Source organism: Vidua macroura, chromosome 17 (genome assembly GCF_024509145.1).
Source record: "Vidua macroura isolate BioBank_ID:100142 chromosome 17, ASM2450914v1, whole genome shotgun sequence".
Lineage (NCBI taxonomy): Eukaryota > Metazoa > Chordata > Aves > Passeriformes > Viduidae > Vidua > Vidua macroura.
Window position 1 is genome coordinate 8,363,718 of NC_071587.1, and position 21,864 is coordinate 8,385,581.

The 21,864-nt window shown below is 46.6% G+C and overlaps 2 protein-coding genes across 2 annotated transcripts; one reads left to right on the plus strand and one right to left on the minus strand.

Moving 5' to 3' along the window:
• Positions 1-2,066: 2,066 nt before the first annotated feature.
• ARFRP1 (ADP ribosylation factor related protein 1) lies at positions 2,067-13,775 on the minus strand. Its single transcript, XM_053993286.1, has 8 exons — positions 13,671-13,775; positions 12,574-12,673; positions 12,105-12,192; positions 11,553-11,635; positions 10,848-10,929; positions 10,618-10,688; positions 4,448-4,548; positions 2,067-3,008 (listed from the first exon to the last, which is right to left on the minus strand). The coding sequence occupies exons 2-8, from the start codon at positions 12,664-12,666 to the stop codon at positions 2,921-2,923; spliced, it is 606 nt and encodes a 201-aa protein (XP_053849261.1). The 5' UTR covers positions 12,667-12,673; positions 13,671-13,775; the 3' UTR covers positions 2,067-2,920.
• A 166-nt stretch (positions 13,776-13,941) lies between these two features.
• ZGPAT (zinc finger CCCH-type and G-patch domain containing) lies at positions 13,942-21,609 on the plus strand. Its single transcript, XM_053993002.1, has 6 exons — positions 13,942-14,981; positions 15,674-15,807; positions 16,516-16,674; positions 17,685-17,816; positions 18,545-18,956; positions 19,390-21,609. The coding sequence occupies exons 1-6, from the start codon at positions 14,341-14,343 to the stop codon at positions 19,526-19,528; spliced, it is 1,617 nt and encodes a 538-aa protein (XP_053848977.1). The 5' UTR covers positions 13,942-14,340; the 3' UTR covers positions 19,529-21,609.
• Positions 21,610-21,864: the final 255 nt, after the last annotated feature.

The window sequence follows — 21,864 nt, forward strand, 5'->3', positions numbered from 1 at the left end:
TTGTTCCACTTTCTGAGACAGACGTTAGCAGCCAGAGACTGCAATAAGATGCTGGACTTTGAAGCTGGGTCTGATTTATCTTGGCATTTTCTGTAGCTCTGTGGGACAGAATGTCTTGGGAAGTGGGATGAGTTGTTACCACAGCACCACTGCAAGACAGACTCTCAGCACACATGTCACCGCTGCCTTGCGGTGAGGATGGAACAGGATTAGGTCAGACCAGCTGCTGGAATTCAGTTACTCTGCATCCTTCCAGAGTTCCAAATGAAGATGGAATTGCCAGCACTGGCAGGCAGCACTGGGACTCAAAATAAATGCTTTAGAAGTGTTTTTTTTAGCTCTTGCCTCCTGCTGCTACCAGCTATTGAATGTTAGCATAGGAAATTGCAGATGGGTGAGAGAATTCCAAATGGGTGAGAGAAATGTCATCATCTGTCAATGCTCAAATAAGGCAAGTGGGATTCTCTGCTGAAGTTATTGAATTCTTACCTTTATCTCATGGACAGCATGCCAAAGGGAACAGGGATTGCAAAGTGCAGATGATCAATCTGTATCCCCTTGGAAAGATAAATCAGATCTTCAGGTAATTTCATTGCTGTGAACAAGCATGGGCAAAACAGGTTCATGGGCAAATGTACCAAAAATCTGTAAAACTGACTAATTTTGAACTTTGACTTCAGAAGCATTCTTGCTTTGTTTGAGGTCTGGTAGAGGGGTCACTTGAAACATAAAAAGCATTTCAAATAAGTCTGTGCTTCCTCTAAGTATAAAATGTGAAAAATCATTAAATTTCCGATCAAAAAAATTGTCCCATCTGCTGGGATACTGCTGTGGAAGGTCACTTTGAATTAGAATGAACTTTACACTGGTGGTTTCGGAGAAATCCTCCCTGATTTTTTGTGGCCAGAGCATACTCATACATACCTATCCCAGCTTGGGCATGTCTCTGTGAAAATTACTCTCTCCCACGTCTGAGAACTTGGAATTCTGAGGTCAAAACATTGGCTTTAAGACACCCTGCTGATATGGACCACAAAGCAGTCTGTGTCTAGAAACTGTTTTGTTCTTTCTGGTTTCCCAGGGAAAAAAGAGAGCAAGAGATCTGGAAACAGTATGTGGAAATCTTGGAAAATCCCATGTCCCAAAGAACACACATTTCAAGCTACTTGACTGAAGTGTTTTGACTCTCAGCAAGGTACTTTGGTTCATTAGTTACTGTTTTTCATCTTCAGTTTAATTGTCAGTACCAACTCTGCCAACCAAAGCAGCCAGGGCCACAAAGTCACCTTGAAAACACTCAGACTTTCCAAGTGTTTTAAAAGAGCCCAGTGAGAGAGATGCTCCTGATAATCAAAGGCCATCGGTTCTCCAAAACTTTAGTACTTCTGAAAATCTCAGCCCTGCATCACATGCAGCACCCAACAAAAGTGCCATTTCCTACAGTGGCCGAGTGATTTCCAAGGGTTTCTCCACGTTCACAGAACACACAAGAAAAATGACTAGGTCACTAGGTCTGAAGGAGCCTTACTACTTCTACTGAGAAGCAAAGATTCTGCTCTTCAGTTTGCAATTTTTTCCACTGACTTCAGTAACTTAATGACACAGCCCAGCTGCCTTTGTTCTTTGACCCAAATGTGAGCAAATGAATTATGTTCTCTCTCAAAAAATATCTATGAGTTCCATGCAGGAAATTTAGCAGAAAGTTCTTTGACAGATGCCAACTAAGAGACTTTAAACAAATACTACGGACTGGCTCAAGTACACCTTGAATGATGGCCCCTTCATTATGTCAGCAAACAGCACAGAGCATTCACCAGTACCAGGAGTAAATAAAACAGCAGAGGAGCAACACCCATTGCCAATCCACCATTAAATTCACGTAAAAACTCATATTCAGGGAAAAGATAATGATACATCAGCAGATCTAGCTGAGTAGGTGATGTAAGCACTGAGCACTGTTTGTCTTTTGAGCGCTGCCTTTCTGTTTTTTCCTACTTTAAAAAAAAAAAAAAAACCTAAGGGCTAAGTATTGCTATTCCCAAATACCACTGTTTCAGCCAGGGAAGTTCAAATAAGTAGGAAGCTTTATTGCATACTGATTTCTTCCTGCCTAGAGGTTGTTTTCAGCTTAGAAAGATCACAGAGAGGGCCTTGATTCACTCCAGTTACAGAAGATCCCAATTACTCTTAGGTTTAAAGAGAATGCACAAAGACACTGGCAGTCAGAGCAAGGCAGTGCTTCTGGAATTGGTGTCCTGCTAGAAATATCCATTTCAACCAGCACAGCTGGATTTTATGAGGTCTTTTCCAGTCTGAAAGATTCCATGATCCAATGACCATTGTGCAGTTGCTGATTCCCATATCTGCTTTTACCATAGGTCAAAGTTACAAATCAACACCCCGAGTGAAAATCAAGTTCTAATTAATGCTGTCTCTCCCCACTACACAAACAGCAGCATAACAGGGCCAATAACACCCTGCAGGAACATGGGGCTGGAGCAGCAAGAATCTTGGCAGTTAAGAGCAACAGCCATTCCCCAGGCTGTTCCTCCCCTTCAACATTCACCTATGCATTTCTTTCAGGAGTTCCTTCATGTCACCAGCTTCCAGCAAGTTAGACTAACAAATCAGGAATCACAAAGTAAGATAGTAGAAAATTAAGTCTTTTGCATTGGCAACAATGTGTAGGTTGCTACATAGATTGCTCAGAGGCCAATGACAATACTTAATGTAAGAGATTCCCACCCCCCACCCAGTTGGAATCCTTTGCTCAAGTGTTTTTTAGACACAGAAAGAGAGTATTTGTCTCCAAAGTTAGGAAAGAATCAGGTGTAATAGGAATCCAGTGGATCACCTTCTTTAAAGGGAACACAAAAGTGTGTGGAAAGAGACTGTCCATTGCTTGGCTGGCTCAGAGCTCCTACGTGATGTCCTTCTTTCTTGGGGGGCGGTGGATGTTCCTCACCACACACTTCACCATCCATTCAATTCCTTCGTTCACCCCTTTGCTAAGGAAGTAAGACAAGCAGACAAGGTTTTAAAATAAACCAACAACAAGAAGCAATCAAGAACAGAAACATGGATCATATAGGCCCTAACTAAGCCCTTACATGAGGAAGGGAGGGGCCCTACACAATTATTTGTTGGCATTTCTGTGGTATTTTTCACACAGGCAAACAATAGGCATCTTTTAGCTCAGCAATACATACCTCCGTCCTTTATTTTTCTGGTGTCTGTGCAAGTCTATACCCAACTTAGTCATCAACTCTGTGGAAATCTTGGGATGAACAAACATCAAACCCACCTGACAGCTGGTTTGAGGTAATTTTGCCACAAACCCCATACTAGCTGTACAAGATCTTAAAATCTTGGTTCCAGCTTTGTATAATCATCTGTGCTGGGGCTGCCAAGCAAGTCAACACCTTGATGGTCTGCACAGCTCCCCAGCCATGACTTCCATGAGTTATTTATTCTTTTAGTGCAAGCTCAGACTGGAATTTTGAAAGGAAATTCCACACAGATCAAAACTAGAAATGTTTGTACAAATAAGGTTATTATCTAATACTTCTCTTCCAGTCAGTGCTTGAACACTGTTCTTGTGGTCATTCACCTGCTTAATGGCATGTGATTTGTAGCAATGCAGACAACAGATTTTTTTCATGGTTCAAGAAGTTTTTGTTATCTTTTGTAGTAGCTTGTATGATAACACAGAAAAAAATTCAAAGCTCTAGATTCAGCCCAGGCAGTAATTCAGCCAGGAGTGTTTCAAACAAAACTTTTGATTTATGCTAAGTAGCACTTTTCACTTCAAGAACTGAAAGTACAAAGAACAAAAGTACTGAAAGACTCGTTACGCAATAATGATGCTGAGATGTCAAGAATCCAGTGGGCTGGTCAAGGTTGCGGCACGCAGCTGTGTAAGCCCAAATTAGGGTCTGTTCTAGTCATCAAATCTTAAACCACAGGCATCCCCGTGTAAGAGGACTCCTGGAAACTGTGATATCATCCCCATCACGAAGCTCATCTGCATGCCAAAGAATATGAAAGCAGAAACATAATTATGGCAGCAGCAGTGAAGCACCACCCATTTCTCTGGCAGAGGCATCAACAGCGAATTTTCAACTGACTTCTAATCTAAAAGCCAGGAGCTGCAGCAAACTGCAAGGATGATTGTGTAAGGAGAAGGGATGATACAGGACAACAAGTAGGCCTCCAAGTTCTGCTGTTCTCAGCCAGCAGTACATTTCCACTATGTTTGACAGGCAGGATTTACAGATGAAGTTACTGAGCTGGTGCAAGTCCAAGGATCTCGAACAAGTATCTGTCAGTGCTGGAAGGAAGTACAGCTCCCTTTCAAGGCTTAACTACTCATGTAGTGCTGCTCTGTGTGTGATACCCCACAGCTGCTCAGTCAACAAATTCTCAGTCTACCCCTTCTCATACTCACCCAGTAAGGGCCGAGCAGGCTTGTGTCAGGCAGTCTCTCTTCCCAATTTTGTTAATGCAGTCACTAAATGCTGTCTTGATATCGGGTATTGACAGACAAGTCTGCAAAGGGAACCAAAGTAGAGCTTGTTTGTGCTACAAGACATGGTGACCTTCTTCCACAATGAATCCTACCATGACTGCAGTCTTTTATCAGTCAGGATGGCAACGCTATCAGGTTAAACCCACTCACCCACCAACACAGTAAATTCACCTCTTTACAGTCCAAAGAAACAAGCACATTCTTTTTTCAACAAAGAGAATGCTGTTTGCTGACAGTACACACACTGCCTCACCTCCCTGATCCTTAATCTGTACAGTTCTAAGCAAATTGTCCTGAAAATGAGTACAACCTGCATCCTCTAATGATATCCCTTCCAAGCTGCTCAACAGCTTATATTTACCAGGACACTACAAGAGCTTTAATATTTACAAAGCCTTTTGAAGCAGTGTCCCTGCCACAAGCCCAGCTGACTCTTTGCCAGCATCCTAGGCACTCTCACAAAACAAGCTGGGATTTCTCCTCAGTTCTCAGCACATTCCTTGGCATTACAGCCATGCCTCACCGGCACTTGTCTGTTTGCATTCAGAGCAAACACTGGCAGCACTGAATGCAGCACATTTTCTGATGCCTGATGTCACTGTGCTCTTGACCCCCAGCAGGTCCTGAAGTTTTGTGAGTCTGCCAGGAGGCTGCTGGGAACAACAACACAAATCATAACCCTCCCAATAAATCAGTGGATTACTTTCCCCACATAAATCACAGTGTCACCACAAAAGTCTTAAAGCTACAACAAAAGCAAACCTGCCCAACTAAAGTCTGGACCTGCACCTCCCTGAGCACTCAGTGCTCATTTTTCACTCAGAAGCCTTGGACAAGCCATTTAAGCACTTCAGCTGGCCATGAGCCCACCTTCCCTCCTCTCTGCAAAGACATTCTGGACCTTCAACAAGCCTCAAATATGTGTTTGGAACGTTCAGTCAGGCCCACATATGTGTTTTGGACAAATGTTTACACAAATGCCAAATGGCACCCTTTGTGAGTCCTGAGGAGTGGCCAAGTGAACGTAAACGCTGAGAGAACAGAAATATGAAAATTGTTACCAGCCATGCATTTGCAAAACACTGATTCTGGAGAAATTAAATACAGGAAATTTTTGTGGACAACAGTAGATTTCATTGCTTGCATGTAGGAAAGGATCTTAAGAAATGGCTTGCAAGGAGTTTAACAATACCCAATTCACCCAAGTGCCTTTGACTCCATTAACTGTGCAACTTTTGATGACTGTACTTTCTTATGACCACAGCTGCATTTTAAACTTGCCCTTTCAATCAATGACCTGGAAACTGTATCCAAAAACGTTACTGACATCATTCTGCAAAACCCTCAACAATTTAGGTCGGAATTTTTGACAGTGAAAAATGTGCAGTTCATACAGATGAGCTGTCAGCCACAGGATATACAGTTAATTAAAAAAATCCCAACAACAACAATTACTAACTTTAGAGGGAGTCAGATTGGGCTTGGGAGCTGGAATTCAAACCAGTAGGTCTGGAAGATGGGGAAGAGATTACAACCAACCAACCAACCAACCAACTAACCAACCATTCTCTACTGCTTTGTAAAAGCTGCTCCCTTAGCCTGGTATGGTGTCCACTGCCCAGTAAAAAAGGCAGGTCCAAATGCTTCCTGGTTTAACCCAAAGCTCTGGACAAGTCAATTACTCAACAACTGGGAAGGAGAAGGAGCTGCATGTCAGTAATTTGAGCTGTTTTTCACATCTATGGTTTTTTCAGTCAATGAGACTTGGCAGCAGAAAGGTTAAATCTCAAGGCAGCTGAAATTGAGCAAATGTTTCTCGAAATATACTTGAAGCTTCTCAGAGTTTAATATCATTGTATAATGACAGACTTTTGAATATATCCTTTTCTTCTTCTTGAGCCTGCCTTTCCTTCTCCTTTTCTGAATGATGACACATTTTAAAATATTTTAAAATAAATCAAATAAGGTGTTCAAGGTACAAGTAACAACAGAGAGCACAGTCATGCTGTCCTTGATTCCTCAACTTCTACTTGCACAGGTAGCAAAGCAATCAGGCAATGAACTTCCCAACACCACCAGCAGACCAGGTCACCTGCACATACCCAGCAGCACAGAGAACTCATATCCTTCACCTTGCCCATCCTCGAAGCCTTTAAGAGTCCACTTTTCCCAGTGCAGCTAACAATTACAGCCATTTTTATCTCCCAGTATAAACCATTGTTATAACTTCCCTTTCCCAGCTTCTGGTAGAGCTGTGGCCTGCCCCACCTTCCACAGAGCTGCCCAGCCATGGCTTTCCATAGAAATCTGCATCAGAAAGAGTTTTGCTTCTGAGACTTTGCACCATTCACAGCAGGATGCCACTGCATCAACAATCCTGTTTTGAGGAACATCATTTTCCCCTTGGGATGAAGTAGAGCAGCACAGCAGACAGGTAACACAAAACTATCAGTGCCTTGTTTTAGTGTTCCAAGGAAAGCCATGAACTGGAATCTCATGTGAGAGCAGGGGCTGAGGCAGATTATCCACCACTTCAGCAAGGGCCATCTGAGCTTCTCATGCCCAGAGGAAAATGTCAGCTGTGGCTTCCAAGTTCCCCTTCTCCCCAGCCACATTACAAAATATTTGTTTACAGATGTGCTTTGTTTCTCAGCTGCAAACCCATAAGCCAAGGGCAAAGAAGGGAAGCTGGATCTGTGATCACATCAACAGTGCTCTATTACAATAACACAATGCACAGTGACCTTTCAGGAATGATGGTATCTCTCAGCCAGTTCACAGGAACCTCACACACAACCCATGACGAACCAGATTTCTATCTTGGCTTCCCCAAAATAACACACTGCAAAACATCTTTTGATGAACGCTCCTCCAGGCATAATCTAGCCAGGACTGAACCAAATTCCTCCTATGAAGAGTTCAGAATAGCATTACCCAAAGTAAGACTCAGCAATGGCACACCTAAAAAATCTATCAAGCAGCAAGGCAAGTTTTAGCAAAAAAAAGGTGGCATTGTAGAGCCTTTGCCCATTTCCCAAATCCGCTGGAGCAAAGATATTGCTGCTGCCTGGTCTCCTGTCAGGATAAATCCAGAAGCATGCATAAAATTTCACATAGAGGCTCTTCAGTCATCTCAATAGTAATCAACAATCAGAATGAAACTAAAAGGGAAACAACAGCAAGGTGGATTGCCTAAATAAAATCCTATTTCACAAAAAGTCTGGCTCACCTCACTCACCTATGGTCTGGAGCTACCCTTTATACAAGTTTGTTTTAAATTAGAATTTAAGCTTCTTTAAATTTAAAGAAGGAATAGTATAGCCTCAATTGAAACCATCTTATTTAAATTAAAACTAATTTTACAGGGAAGCTGTGGGAGGTCTTCAGTTGGGAACCAGAATGACTTTCATGCAGGTCTGTTTTCTAACTGCATGGAAATGAGTAGTCTGCTACTCACCATGACTCCTCACATCTTCCAGAGGCATGAGGAGGCTTTTCAACATTCTGGAGATTTCAAATTATATTTCCAAAATTTATCATTAGATGAGGATGGCAAAACTTCCTCCCATACATGGGTCACCATAGAGCACCCAGTAATTTTCAGATTGTTAAATTTCAGATGCTGTTTTTGACAGGTCATGCTTTTCCAGTATTCTGAATAGTGTTGTATAATGAGCCATTCTATCCTCATAACAGTTAATTGTAAAGCTCAGAAATATATACCTTGTGTAAACCTTTCAACAGCTGCATTCACATCAAAACAACAAATACCAATTCTGATTTTGCTGGTTTTTCTGCAATAAGCCATATTTTCAAAAGTGGCATTCTGAGTTGAAAGGGAGTTCACAGGAATTAGTAGATATTAGGTATTTTATTTCTCTACAAAGCAATAGTTCCTTTAAAAACCTAAACAAATTCCTTTCTCCAACACACATTTGACATAGTTTTTAAATTATTTATAAAATAATCCACTTTTGAAGCCCCTGCTGAACACAGAGCATTCTCCTGATACCATAAAATATCACATTCAGTATTGTGAGAATTAGAATTGGTGTTTTGCAGTCAATGACCATGTTTTATGCCCTGGAATGACTAAATACCACTCATGCTTGGCAGTGCTGAGAGGACACAATGTACCCTGGGGTTCACTGCAGAATTCCCAATGCTTCGTGCAATTTCAGGTTGCATCAGCACTTTTGTTATCTTGATAACAGAATGTAAACTTAAAAAACAAACTATGTCAGATGTACAAATTCTGATGTATTTGATCACAAGCCTTCTGCTGACCTCTACAGACATCATCATCAAGAATTACCCTTCATCTCCAAATACCAGCAAGGTTAAGATACCACTTATCCTCCCTTATCATGGCTCAGGACAGAGGGATGCTGGTGAGAATTTCCTACAGTTTTATGTCTGGAGATCCAGAGCAGAAAAATCTCTATCAATGCTAATTATCACTTTTATTCCAGAGGTCTTCCATACTGCTAAATCAGAGGAAGAGAAACAGGCTACTGAGCTTTCTCAAACTTGTTTAAGTGAACCTCAGTAATTACTGAAAAATAAGCTATAATCCCCTTAGTGATTTGTTAATAACATTGATGTCTCTTTGCTGGGTCCATAACCAAGATCATTCTGTAGGAGGGAAGCTCTAAATACTCAATGTAGGTATTTCTTACAAACAGGCAAACCTCCAGTGGGTTTAGCTTTGCTAATCTCTTGTAGCTCTACAACTGCATGAAGGCACTAAGTCTGTGGGCTGGTCCAAATACCTCTTTCTAGCAATTTAAAGAAGCCAAATTGTTCAATTATTTGTCTTTAGTCTGGTTAGAGTGTCAGAAAAGCCAGTGTCTGCAGCCTGTAAGAAGATATGTATATACAATCAAGAGAGAAACTGGAACAACTTTCCAGGTCACTGCTTGGACCTTATCCTCAACAAGTCAAGGCAAGAGTGCAGGCTGTTCCCTACAGAAAAGCTGTGTACAGAAATGTGAGAGTCAATATTCTAGTTTCCACAGAAAAAAGACAGACCATTTCCCAGAGACCACAGCAAAGTCAGGACCATAAATCAGGAGTTCAGACTCGATCTCATGCTTTTACATGGAATTACATTTCTCTTATTTCTAAGACTAGATAATCTAGATAAATTACATCATCCAAAAACCAATCTGTGTTGTACTCATGAAATCCTGCTCTAGAGCCAAGTGATTTCTATGGAAGCCTCACATGTTTCCACAAGTGCAATCGCTCGGACAAGTGTTAAGTGCAGAGGAAGAACCTGAGAAGTATTTGCATCCTTTGGAACAGAGACTGATCCCAGCTGCCAGGCCTGCTGCTCCAAATCCTACTGCAAGCCTCTGGCTCCATCTAGAGACGAGTCACTGGAGCAGCACTCCTGGAATTCCAGGTACAATTTCCAGGGGGAAAACACAAAAAAAAACCACGACCACCTTGGGCACTCTCTTCTCTTTTTTCTATGCTGAGGGAGGTAAGGATGGCTCAGGATGTGTCACCTGAACACCACACCACCCACGAACTGCCAAACCCAAACCAAGAGCTTTACAGTTCTGAATACACTGGAAAGAATTTAAATTACATTATCAGAAAAGAGCATTCCTTGCCATTCACTGCTGTCACTGAATGCTCTACAACAAACAAGTGATTTATTGAGCAGATCTTATCCAATTATGGGGAAAGGATGATTTGCTTCACATACATCTGTTGCGCTATTCCTGGGTTTTAAAAGAGCAGCATAAACAAAGTGCACTAAACATTTTTTTTCTGAATAAACAGGAAAAAACAGCATCAATGTAGCCAGTCACACTACAAGAAAGACCCACCATAGCTATGCAGTTTGTTCTGTTTACATAAAGAGTTCAAAACTACGTGCCCGTAGGAAGCTCAGTCGTGGCACTAAAAAAAGGCTGGAGGACAAAGGAAAAAAATACAACTAAATTCAAAGCAATTATTTAGAGTGGTAAGAAAGTACCAGAGGATCAACTCAAGACTGTGGAACAAATTTAACATGAATGCAGAGTTCACCTTTCCAAGGCTTATGTGCTCATTTATGTAAATCCTCCATATTTTACCTCTACATCCTGCTTGTTGGCCAACACCAGAATGGGAACCCCTTCCAGAGCTTCACTGGTAATCATCTTCTCTAAAGGACAGAAACAAAACAAGGTTTAGCCAGTTCTGGAAGTTGTACAAATGCCTGGCACAGATTCTCTGGACAGAGGGATGAAGCCAGAAGCTCCCTCTTGCATTACAGCTTCATTTGATACAACCTTCCAGGACAATTTGGTGACACAGTACTTACCAAAAGCTCTTTTGGACTCGGAGAGCCTCTCCTCATCAGTGGAGTCAATAACATAGATCACCCCGTGAGATTCAGCATAGTACTGGAAGGAGAACATAGATATTGGTGCCAATCCACTAGGATCACTTGTTCCTCTCCCTGATTTGATTTGGTACAGTTTTGGTACATGTGGAGGAGAGAACCAGTTAGAGGCAGCTGTATCCACAGTGTGCCTGGACAGAATGGAGGCACACAGCCTGTGCTGCCTGTTCTGTTTGCAGGTCTGATCAACACACCAGGTAGAAAAGCTCACCTGTGCCCCCCCAAAGCTTATCTCTATGGCACAACCCCAGATCTGGCTTAGTAATTGCTGTCTGTAACCAGTAATGCAAATATTAAGCACAGAAATAGTGGAATCTCTGAAAAAGTGTTAATACTAAATACTTGAGTTATCAATAAGCCTGTGTGATTACCAAATGAATGTCGTGGTTGAGTTCTAAAAGAGACAAAACCACTTCTAAAAGAAATCACAGAATCACAGGATGGTTTGTGTTGGAAAGGGCCAACCATCTCATTCCAATCCCCTGCCAGGAGCAGGGACACCTCCCACTAGATCAGGCTGATCGGAGCTCCATCCACCCTGCTTTGAACGTTTCCAGGGATGGGGCAGCCACAGCTTCTCTGGGAAGTTGTATAAATCAAACAAAACAAAACCACATCTCTAACCTTGTCCCAAAGTGACTGCAGCTCCTCCTGCCCACCAAGGTCCCAGAACATGAGCCGAGTTTTGCCAACATCAATAGTTCCAACTAGAAGGAAGGAAGAAAGGGCAATCCAGTGAAAACTATGGGTGCTGGAAAGCACAGACACCTGCACACCCCACTCAGAAATCTGGGGTGGGACAGGCTTGTAGGGGAACAAATCACAGGCAGCAGCTGCTTGCAACAACAGAGCAAAACCTGCACGGAGTGATCACAAATACAGAGCAGCATCAGTGCAAATAATTCCAGAACTGGGCCAAGGAATGAACTCCAGGGAAATATAGTTTGAGGATAGCACTGAAATAGGATACCTGAAGTTTTAATACTTCAAGAGTTTCTCCTCCTAAGCTAAGAAAGTCTATTTTATTCTCTATAAAAAGACCTGCACAGTTGGGAGATACAATCTCTGCACCCAGGAACTATTCTTACCTTCTGAATTCTTAAATATTTAAAACAAAAAACAGCTGTTGTCTATCTATGCAAGAAAGCTGAAAAAATTCCATGTGGATTTACTCACTGTTTAAGCCTACAGTGGTTGTGATTTTGGACAAACTCATCCCTTTGTAGTTCTTGTTAAATCGGGTCTTAGTTTGTTCAAGGAAGGTCTGAAAAAGAATAAGACAAAGTATTTACTGTCAAACATTTTACTGGCTGGGGTAATCCTACCCCAAACCTCTTTTCATTTCTGCACAATCCTGCTAGAGCAGATACTGCCCTACCTAATTTTGGACAAACCACTCTTCTTGCTCCCTATTTTAGCAAGGAAAGAAGGGATCACATGTGATTATGGGATTACCAAAGCCTCAGCCACATCCCTGAAAGCTTGTACTAAATTTAAGTAATGAGGAAAAGTTGATTGCTTGGTGTGACATCACTGAAGTAACTCAGGACACAGCTGAAGGAAGCCTGACCCTTGTTGGAAGATTTATCCCTGAAGGATGTTTAGGATTGTGTGTGCCCTCCACGGAGTGATAAACAGCACTTACAGTTTTACCAGCATTGTCCAAACCCAGGATCAGGACACAGTACTCATCCCTCTGGAACATGTATTTATAGAGCCCTGACAGCAGCGTATACATCCTGCTCCTGCAACAAATGCCAGGAAATCAATTAACAAACAGCTCATGCCCAAAAGCCTCTCATGCCACAACGCCAGACAAACAAATGATGTTACTCTTTTATCAGTAACTCTCATATTTAGGCAATCCCAGGGAAAAATCAGAGATCTAAGAGAGATTGTGAATATAGCTCAAGATCAAATTCGGGGTTTAAAGGGGAACTGAGGAAGGACTTGAACACCTCTTGCAGTAAATGCAAGACCCACAGAAAATGAACTGGACTTCATACAAATACAAAGAGCAGGTATTTGGAGCAAGAATCTACAGAAGCTCACACCTGGATGTGCACACACAGGCACAGCAGCTTTGCTGGCATGCAGGGAGCACTGGCACCAAGTGCTGCAGCTGACTCACGTGCCACTGCAACAACCCTTCTGTTCAAACACAGATAAAGGGAACCTCAAGGCAGAGCCTTTGAGAGGCAGCTGCCTCTAAGCAAGGGCGTGGTTAAATAGTCACTTTGAAGTCAAACACCATTACCTAAAGGGAAATAAAAGTGTTCCAAATCGGGGGCTTCAGGGTAAGGGAGGACAGGGCACCTAAGGGCTAGGGGCTTCAATCCCAAGGGTACCGGGGCCACCCTTCGCCCCCAGCTGTGCGAGAGCGGGGGGCTCCTGCCGTCCCCCGGGGGAGCAGCCGGGCCACCGGCAGCGGGGAACCCCGGCCCGCTCCCCTTTCGGGACAGCGACTGATCCCGGGCGAGCCCGACCGCCGGCCTGCTCCTCCCTAAGCCGGGAGATCCTCCCGGAGTCGGGAGATGCCTCCAGATCCACAAGATCCGGGAGATCTCGCCCTTTCCTCCACTGCCACAGCCAGTGACGGCTGAAGGAGAACACCGGCCCTACCGCCATTTCCCCCCTAATGGCCCTGCGCCACGTCCCGGGCCAGCGACAGATCCCGGCCCAAGCTCCCGAGGGCAGCGGGCGAGGAAAAGAGCCCCGAGCCCGAGGCCCGCGGCCCCTCACCTGATCCTGGTGCCGGGGTCAGCGCTGGAGCCGGAGTCGCCTCTCACGACTCCCCAGCGCCACCAGCCACCGCCATTCAGCGCCCGGGACTCTGGGAAATGTAGTCCGATCGCCGCTGCGATGGCGGTGCGGAGGAGGCCTGTGGACTACAACTCCCGGAATGCCCAGCGCCGCCGGCCTCCGCGGCACTCCGAGTGCTGAGCGGGTGACGCGCTGGCGAGCGCAGCCGGAAGTGGGGGAGCTGCGGCCGGAAGAGGGGGTGTCATGGCGGGTGTCATGGCGGCGGCTCGCAGGCACTGAGGCGGCTGAGGGCGCAGTGGGGCCGCCGAGGTGGCAGCGGCGGCTCAGGGAGGTGCTGCAGCCCTGGGGCTGAGGGAGCGCCCAGGCTGCGGGAGGAGCGGTGCAGTACGGGGGCCCGGCGGGCGAGAGTGGACTCTGTGGCGGGGGAGGGCAGGGCCAGGCCCGGCCTCTCCTCGGACTCTCCCGTCGCCTCTTGCCGTCTGTTTCCAGCAGGAGCATCGCCCTGGTCATTTCCGAGGGAAAGAGCGGGACGGCGGGTAGATGTCGCTTCTGCGGGCGAGGACTTGTTATCCAAAAGTGCTTGAGTAAACTCTGAATGTTTTGAGTTCGTGGAGAGGACGCGGGCAAAAGCGCCTTTCTTGTGCTGAGAATGGATGAAGAGAGTCTGGAAGCAGCGATCCAGACCTACAACGCCCAGCTGCAGCAGGTGGAGCTGGCGCTGGGGGCGGGCCAGGACCCATCGCAGCAGTCGGACCTGATCCAGCTGCAGGAGGATTTGAAGCAGCTCATAGAACTGACCGAGTCGAGCCTGGTGGCTGTGAAAAAGAGCAAACTTTTGGCCACTTTGGACACAGACGCCTCCTCCTCCTCCCCAGCAGGTCTCCCAGGGCAAGATTCCCAGCTGGAGAGCTCTGCCCAAGATGAGGAATACGCTGCTTTTAAGGAAGCCATTGCTGGGCTTGGAACAGATGAGGGGCCTGCAGCTGATGACAACGAGATCTCCTCGGAGAGAGAGGGAGAAACGGGGGATAAATCCACATCAAAGTGCAGTGAAGAGGAGGAGGAGTCTGAGAGGGAGGAGGAGGAGGAGTTGAGTGGGATGAAGGTTAAAGCCCCCTACTACAGCTCCTGGGGGACCCTGGAGTACCACAATGCCATGATTGTGGGCACAGAGGAGCTGGAGGACGGCAGTGCAGGGGTCAGGGTGCTCTACCTGTACCCGACCCACAAGTCCCTGAAGCCGTGCCCCTTCTTCCTGGATGACAAGTGCAGATTTAAGGAGAACTGTCGGTAAAGAGAGAGGGGTGGGACGGGCCTTGGCGTTCAGAGGGATAATCCTCCTCCTCAAGTGCCCTGTGTGGCTTTCTCACCCAGGGAAATTGTGCCTTAGTGTTTTTGAAATGCGCTGTGGTGAGCAGTGGCATCAGTTTGGCTGTTCTCTATAGCTGATGCGCAGATGAAGTGGAAAATCCCGTGGGAAAGATGCGGAGATGTTACAGAACTGAGTGGCTGAATTAACTGATGAAGTGCTTTAGAACAAAACACCCAAGTCTGTGGGTAATGCACACATGCCAGTTGCACAGGGAGGTTGTATAGGCTCCATTTTTGGGGATCTTCACCAGGATCAACCTCAGTGGTCTGTGAAGGTGCTGGGCTGGAGCTGGGCTGTGATCCTTGCCTTTGTGAAGGTGCTGGAGCCCTGCCTGTCTCTGATCCTGTTTATCCCCAAAGCCAGGAGCTTTTTAATTGGAAGTGTCACTAGCAAGGAAGTTTAATTCTCTGGGGTGAGATGTCCCATATTTATGTCCCATGACATAAATAACATGTTTAAGGTGAAACATGAACAACTTTATAATTACAACAGCACGTGGTCACACTTCCCTGATTATGGTGAAGGTTCCTCACTGCTGACACTCGTGTGCATTTCTTTTGAGGAAGGAAGGGATTTTCATTTGAAAACTCCTGTTCCTCCTTCCCTGCAGGTTTTCCCATGGTCAGGTGGTGGCCGTGGAGGAGCTCCAGCCATTCCAGGAGCCCGACCTGAGCAGTCTGGGGGTGGGCTCAGCCTGCCTGGCCAAGCACAGTGATGGGATCTGGTACACGGCCAAAATCACCGGTGAGGGGGGCAGGGGCTTGCCCAGGGGGAAGGTGGAGGCTGAGGTTTATGTGGGTCTATAACTTGGCTGTTGTGGTTAATGACAGAAAAACATAAACTCTGTGGCTGCTGCCCTGAACTCAAAATCTTGACCTAGCTGAGTCTTGTGAGGCTAGAGGAGAGAATTGACTGGGAAACAGGAGATACAAAGAGCAAGAATGTGGAAAGGAAATGACTACGAGGTCATTAACTGCTCCAGGGAAGAGGGAGGGACTGCAGGAATTTGCATGTATAGTAGGTGAGAATGGCAGTAATCTGGTCTTGTTTAAACAAAAACCTGGGGAGCTGGCCCTGCCCAGCAGCTGCTGATACAGGCTTCCCTCTTGTCTTGGGAAGAGGGAGGGTTTATTCCTTCTTTCCATCTTTCTTTTAACTGTTGTTAAAAGTCAGAAGGAAGCAAGTCTAACTTCTTTTTAATTCCATTTCTCAACAGCCCATTTTTCTTGATTCGTAGAGATAAACTTTTGGGTATCAACACAGGCATTGTGGAAATAGCTTTTCATTGCAGTGGACACTTCCCCCTCCCAGACAGAAATAAAAATCACAGATTAAACCCAGAATTTTTTAAAACTGTTCCTTGGGCCTCCCCCCTGTCCTTGTTCTGCTGGAGCTGACTCTGCTTTAGCTCCCTGTGTGCTGCAGCTCCTGTCCTTGCTGTTCCCTCTGTAGATGTGGACAGTGGTTACTACACGGTGAAATTTGACTCCCTGCTCCTCAAGGAGGCCGTGGTGGAAGGGGACAGTGTCATTCCACCCCTGAGAAGTGAAGATGCTGCTGAATCTGGCGAGTCTGATGAGGATAGTGTGGATGATTCTGGTTATGCCAAAGGTAAGGGAGTGGGGAGAATGTGAGCAAAAGTGACTTGGGATTTTGTTCTGCTTTTCTCTGGGACTGGCTGACTGTCCTAGAGCTCTCACTCCGAGTGTCTCACCTCTGATGAAAGAGCAGTTGATCTCTTTAAGTGTTCCTAAAAGATTGAGAACAGTAACTGGCTGTTATGCAGTAACTGCAAACTAAAATCTTTGTTTTGTGCAAATCCCTGGGCTAATGAAGGCTGGAGATTTCCATGGGAACTTCCCACAAGTGGAAGAGGGTGTGATATTTTAGAGTTCCAAGCTCTGAGCCTGTTTCTTATGTGTGTGGCTGAGATGAGTGAATAAGTGAATCAGATTTTCTCATCCCTGAGAGCTTCATGACCCAGGAATGTGAGACCCAAGGAAATGGGAGTATTGGGTTCTTCCAGTGCCTCGATGAGGCTGCAGGAACAGCCATGCCCTGTTTTACTGCTGAAAGGTGACACTGAGAGTGCCCAAGTGACTTCTTGGAAGTTGCTCAGGCAGCACTGTCCCTCTGGTGGTGCCACGGCTGCATCACAGGGACAAAGTCGTGTCCTAGAGCTCTTTACAGTTAACCTGACAAAAATTATTGGATCCTAATAACACATAACTAATGCTGTGGCCTGGAGGAGCCTCATACCAGAGACAGGAGCTGGAGGCACAGGATAAGTATTAGGTGGCACTGTGCTAAATTCTACTCAGATGTGTACATTAGTCTGTATTGTTATCCTGGAAGGAAGGAAAAGAATCATAAAGCTCCTGGGTGATTCTGCCTGGAACTGGGAGATGGTATGTGCATTAAATCAAGTGAAACCTCACATTTCAATCACTCCTGTGCAGTTCATGGAAGGTGACAATTCAGTAAGAACTGAGTAAAGCTGGAGGCATGACCAAATGCTTTTAGGGTTGGAGAAGTGAATTGCACTGTCCTGTGAGGGATGCTCCACACAGCAGCTTTATTCATGATTCCTGTTTCACTGATTCTCCTCTTCTTTACCACAGTGATAGATTCAGGGGTTCCAGAGAACGGGGAATGGACCCCTGCCTGCAGCTCCTCTTTCGGTGGCTGGGAGGCCCATACTCGTGGCATTGGCTCCAAACTGCTTGTTCAGATGGGATATGAGTTTGGAAAAGGTAAGGGGAGAGGGTGGTCCTGGGGCTGTTAAGAAAAACCCAAGATTTTGGTTGAAGCCAGAACTTTGCTGTGCTGAAGGGCCAGCTGGCTGAGGCTCGAGCAATGTGGTAGATCACAGCAGTGTTGGAGGGAAGAGGGATGAGTTATTCCATGGAAGTACAGGCATGTGGGGCACCAAGCCCTGTATGGTGATGGCAGACAGTGGAGGCACCTGGAAGCACGGTCAAGTTCATGATCAAAGCCGTGAGAACGCTGTGGAATGTTCAAAGGCTGGAGGTGGAGGGGAGCTGATCTGCAAAGCTTCTGATGTCTGTGTTAATGCATCTCCTGGCCTGGACACAGACTTCAAAGCCTGTTGAACTCGCTGCTCCCACCCAAATTGCACCGAGCCTTGGGGGCTCTGGGAGGGCCTCTGTGTCTCCGGTTCTCCCAGAGGAACCAAACCAGTTTTAAGTAGAACCTGGCTTCAGAAGCTGAGGATGTGAGGCTGAACCCGGTTTCACAGAAACCGGCCTGACAAATGGCCTCGGGCTTGGAATCTCTAATCTCCTGCTGTGAAAGGCTCCTGGCCTGGCCTTTGCTGGTCCCCTTGGCTTGGGGAAAAGTTCTAACTTTTGGTACCTCAGAAGCCTCTTAGCTTGTTTTAAGCTTGTGACTGTCAATGTGAGCTTGTGGTGGGAGGTGACTCGGAGAGGGGATGCTGTAATGACTCGGAGTCTCTCCTCAGGCTTAGGGAAGAATGGCGAGGGCAGAGTGGAGCCAGTGCAGGCTGTGGTGCTTCCTCGAGGGAAGTCCCTGGACCAGTGTGCTGAGGTGCTTCAGAAGAAGAAGCAGGGGAAGCTGGAGCCGGGCAAATCGAGGAAATGCCGAGCAAAGGGAAGCAGCTCCGGACAGCCGGGCGGCCGTAAGGCCCCGCGCAACGTGTTTGACTTCCTGAACGAGAAACTGCGCGGGAAGAGCGCCGGGGACAAGGCTGGGGGGATGGCTCTGCCCCAGAGGAACAGCAAAGAGATCTACCATGCCAGCAAGAGCACCAAGAAGGCCCTGAGTGTCAGCCTCTTCCAGACCACGGAGAAGATTGAACAAACACAGAGGGATATCAGGGGAATCCAGCAGGCCCTGGCACGCAACATCGGGCGGTAGGAAAACGTTCTTTGGGATCGAGTTTGTGGTGCTTCGCAGAGGGGTGGGCTTGAAATGAGATGTGGGAGGAACAAGTGAAATGTATCTGGATGAGACGTGGAGGAGAGAATTCAGTGTGTGCTTTGGACCAGCGTGGACACTGGCAGACGTGTCTGGGGTCCTTTGGCTGGAATTCAGGCTGTGGCAATGAGAGGAGCTCTCTGAGGAAAGGTGCTGGAGTCCTTCTCGTGCCCTGCAGCATTGCTGTTGAGATCTCAGGAGGACATTCTCTAGCCCAGATAGAGATGCCCTGCTGAGCATCAGGTTATTCCTGGCTTTCAGCAGGTCCCTTGGGCTAATCCTACAGGAAAGGGCAAACCCTCCTGGGACGGAACAAGCCTTTGATCTTACCATGGAGGATGACATTGCCATTGTGCTTTTTGCTTTCAGGCACAGCATTGCTGCAGCTCAGCTGGAGGAGAAGCTGGCTGATGCCCACAAGCAGCTGGGACAGCTGCAGGCCCAGGAAGCCAGGCTACAGCGGGAGCAGAAGAAAGCAGACACCCACAAGAAGATGACTGAGTTCTAGGTGCTGAGGAAGGTGTTGGACTGCAGGAGTTGTCCTTCTGGTGCTCTTAGCCTCAGAGTCTCGATGAGCTGTCCTGCTCTGCTGGGCCTCAGGCTGCTCAGCCTAAAACTGGGCAAAAAAGCAGCAGTTTCTGGATGCTTCTGAGCTCTTCTAGGAGGGGGAGGAGTGCACATCCATCCAGCCCTGAAAGCATTCAGTGAGTTGGGCCTTGGATGAGGCCTAGCTACAAGGGATACAATCCTCTGCTCTCTTGCACACTTCTTTCCTTCCTTTTCCCTACAGTAGCAGCTCCATCCAGAGTCTGTGGGAGCTCAGGTGATAACACTGCTGGCAACAAACCAGCTGAGGGGGCTTGGACAGCCCCACATCCTGCCATTAACTGTGGCTTCTGTCTGTGGCCACCTGCCAAGCACAGGTGCAGGCAACGTCCTGACCGTGGCTGGGTGAAAACATCAAAGGTCAAGTGCTTTAGCTGCTCTCTGCCTTCTGTTTTTTACTATGGGATTTATCTGAGAACTCCATTTTTGGGGGGAGCAGTTCTTTGTAGCCCTAGCATAAGGAAGAGACAGAAAACTGACAGCTCGGAGGTGGAACCAGCAGCCTGGAGCATCAGATTTCAGCAGTTTGACTGTAAGAGTATCCCAGGCCATCCTGTAGCCAAACTCACTGGCTTGGCATGGAAGGCTGCCTGGTTCCACAGGTAGAGTGCCATAGCTGGGGGAATAAGCCAGCAGCATAACAGAATTCCCAAACCTATTCAGGAACAGCTCCACAGGGAACCTTGTGATTTTTCACAAGGTTCACCTTGTGAGCAGCCCCTGAACTTTGTGAAATGGTGGCATTTCCTCAATTTGCCACCATTAGTTGGGTTTTTCTGTCCAAGGTGGCTCACTGAGCATGGGTCCTTTTACTAAAAAACCTCAGGACCCAGATCCAGGTTGGACTGAGCCCTGGATGAGCACAAAGAGCAGGATCAGGATGAGCCCAGTGTGCAGCCCTACAGTGGGTGAGCTTGGGGCTGGGCTGGAAGCAGGCCAGGCAAGCCAGATGCTCTTCCCTCCATGTGGAAAGTGTTTGGACAGGAGGGATGTCCTCTCCCCTTGGTTACATTCTGTGTTGGTGGTGGCCAGTTCTTGCCTCAGAGGTGCTGGTTTCATCATCTGGTGGGATTTCTGCATTGTAAAGGCTTTTTTTTAAATACAAAAATAGTTTGCAATTCATGCCAGTATCTTAAGGACACCATTTTTTTTAAATTTAAGGAACCAATTTCCTTTTATTCTGTGAGCAATTTTTCTAATGAAAAGGTTCCTTTAGTACCCCCTTTTTTATCTATCCCTGAGAAGAGATTAAAAAACAAGCTGTCAGCCTGGGCAGGGCAGTGCCTGATTTGCAGGGTCAGGCTGCCAAACAAACAAGAAAATCTGAGACTGAAGAAGATATGATCAGAGCTGTTCAGGTTGTGTGGGATTGCACATGGCTGCAGACACACCTCAGAAACACAGCGAGACAGCAAAACCAAACAAGATGAACATCTTCAGGAAGCCTGTGGGAGTGAGTCTGTGCTCCTGAAGAGCACCTGGATCGTGCTGTGATCCTCGTGGATGTGGGATGTGTCATGGGCTGCCTCAGGCACTTCAACATCCATCCCTTCCTATTGGAATTGGCTGTACTGTCCTCATTGTTCTGAATTAGTGTTCTCCACACACGGGGCTCAACTCAAGGGTTTAACAATGGCCCTTCCCTCGCAAATGACTGTTTGTTTCTCACACTTGAGTGCTAAGTGGTGACAAGGATTAATGTGCCCAGCTTAGCATGGATGCTCACTGGAGTGGCCCATGACTGGAGAGCTGAGCTGGGCAGAGAAAATTCAGGGGTTTATTTTGTGCTCTGAGACTGTTGAACATCATCATCTCTTTAGGAACTGGGTGTATGAGCCCTGTGTCTTTGCTAAGTCCTATTTTGACCCTTCTTTGAGATCTCCACAGCCTGACTTGTCAGACTCCTATTCCAGCGGCTGCCACCTCCCACCCAGCACAGTTCACATCCCTGATGAATAAAGTTGGTGTTTCTTTTTCCCCCTCTCTCCTTGTAAGGCGTTGTTCATTTGCAAGGTAATGACGATGTGGGGCTCCCCGTTCTTTCCTTATATTGCCCTGAGGAGCCGGGCGGGGAGCGGGCGCGGCAGAGGGAGCCCGGCTGCGAGCACAGACCCAGCCTACCCCGGGGTGAGGCCACCACCTCCGAGGCCAGGAAGCTGTGGTGTGTGTGCTCCGTGTCTGCTCACAGCCGGCTGCTCCTCAGGGAGCGGGAGAGCTCAGATCGGGATGTTGGAAATG

Excerpts from the sequence above, each read along its gene's own strand:
- ARFRP1 (XM_053993286.1), bottom strand. The coding sequence starts at position 12,666 with ATGTATACGCTGCTGTCAGGGCTCTATAAATACATGTTCCAGAGGGAT. Across the intron at positions 11,636-12,104 it reads AACCACTGTAGGCTTAAACA|TTGGAACTATTGATGTTGGC; the intron begins GTGAGTAAATCC and ends CCTTCCTTCTAG. Across the intron at positions 10,689-10,847 it reads CGAGTCCAAAAGAGCTTTTG|AGAAGATGATTACCAGTGAA; the intron begins GTAAGTACTGTG and ends TCTGTCCTTTAG.
- ZGPAT (XM_053993002.1), top strand. The coding sequence starts at position 14,341 with ATGGATGAAGAGAGTCTGGAAGCAGCGATCCAGACCTACAACGCCCAG. Across the intron at positions 16,675-17,684 it reads TGATTCTGGTTATGCCAAAG|TGATAGATTCAGGGGTTCCA; the intron begins GTAAGGGAGTGG and ends TCTTTACCACAG. Across the intron at positions 18,957-19,389 it reads CTGGCACGCAACATCGGGCG|GCACAGCATTGCTGCAGCTC; the intron begins GTAGGAAAACGT and ends TTTTGCTTTCAG.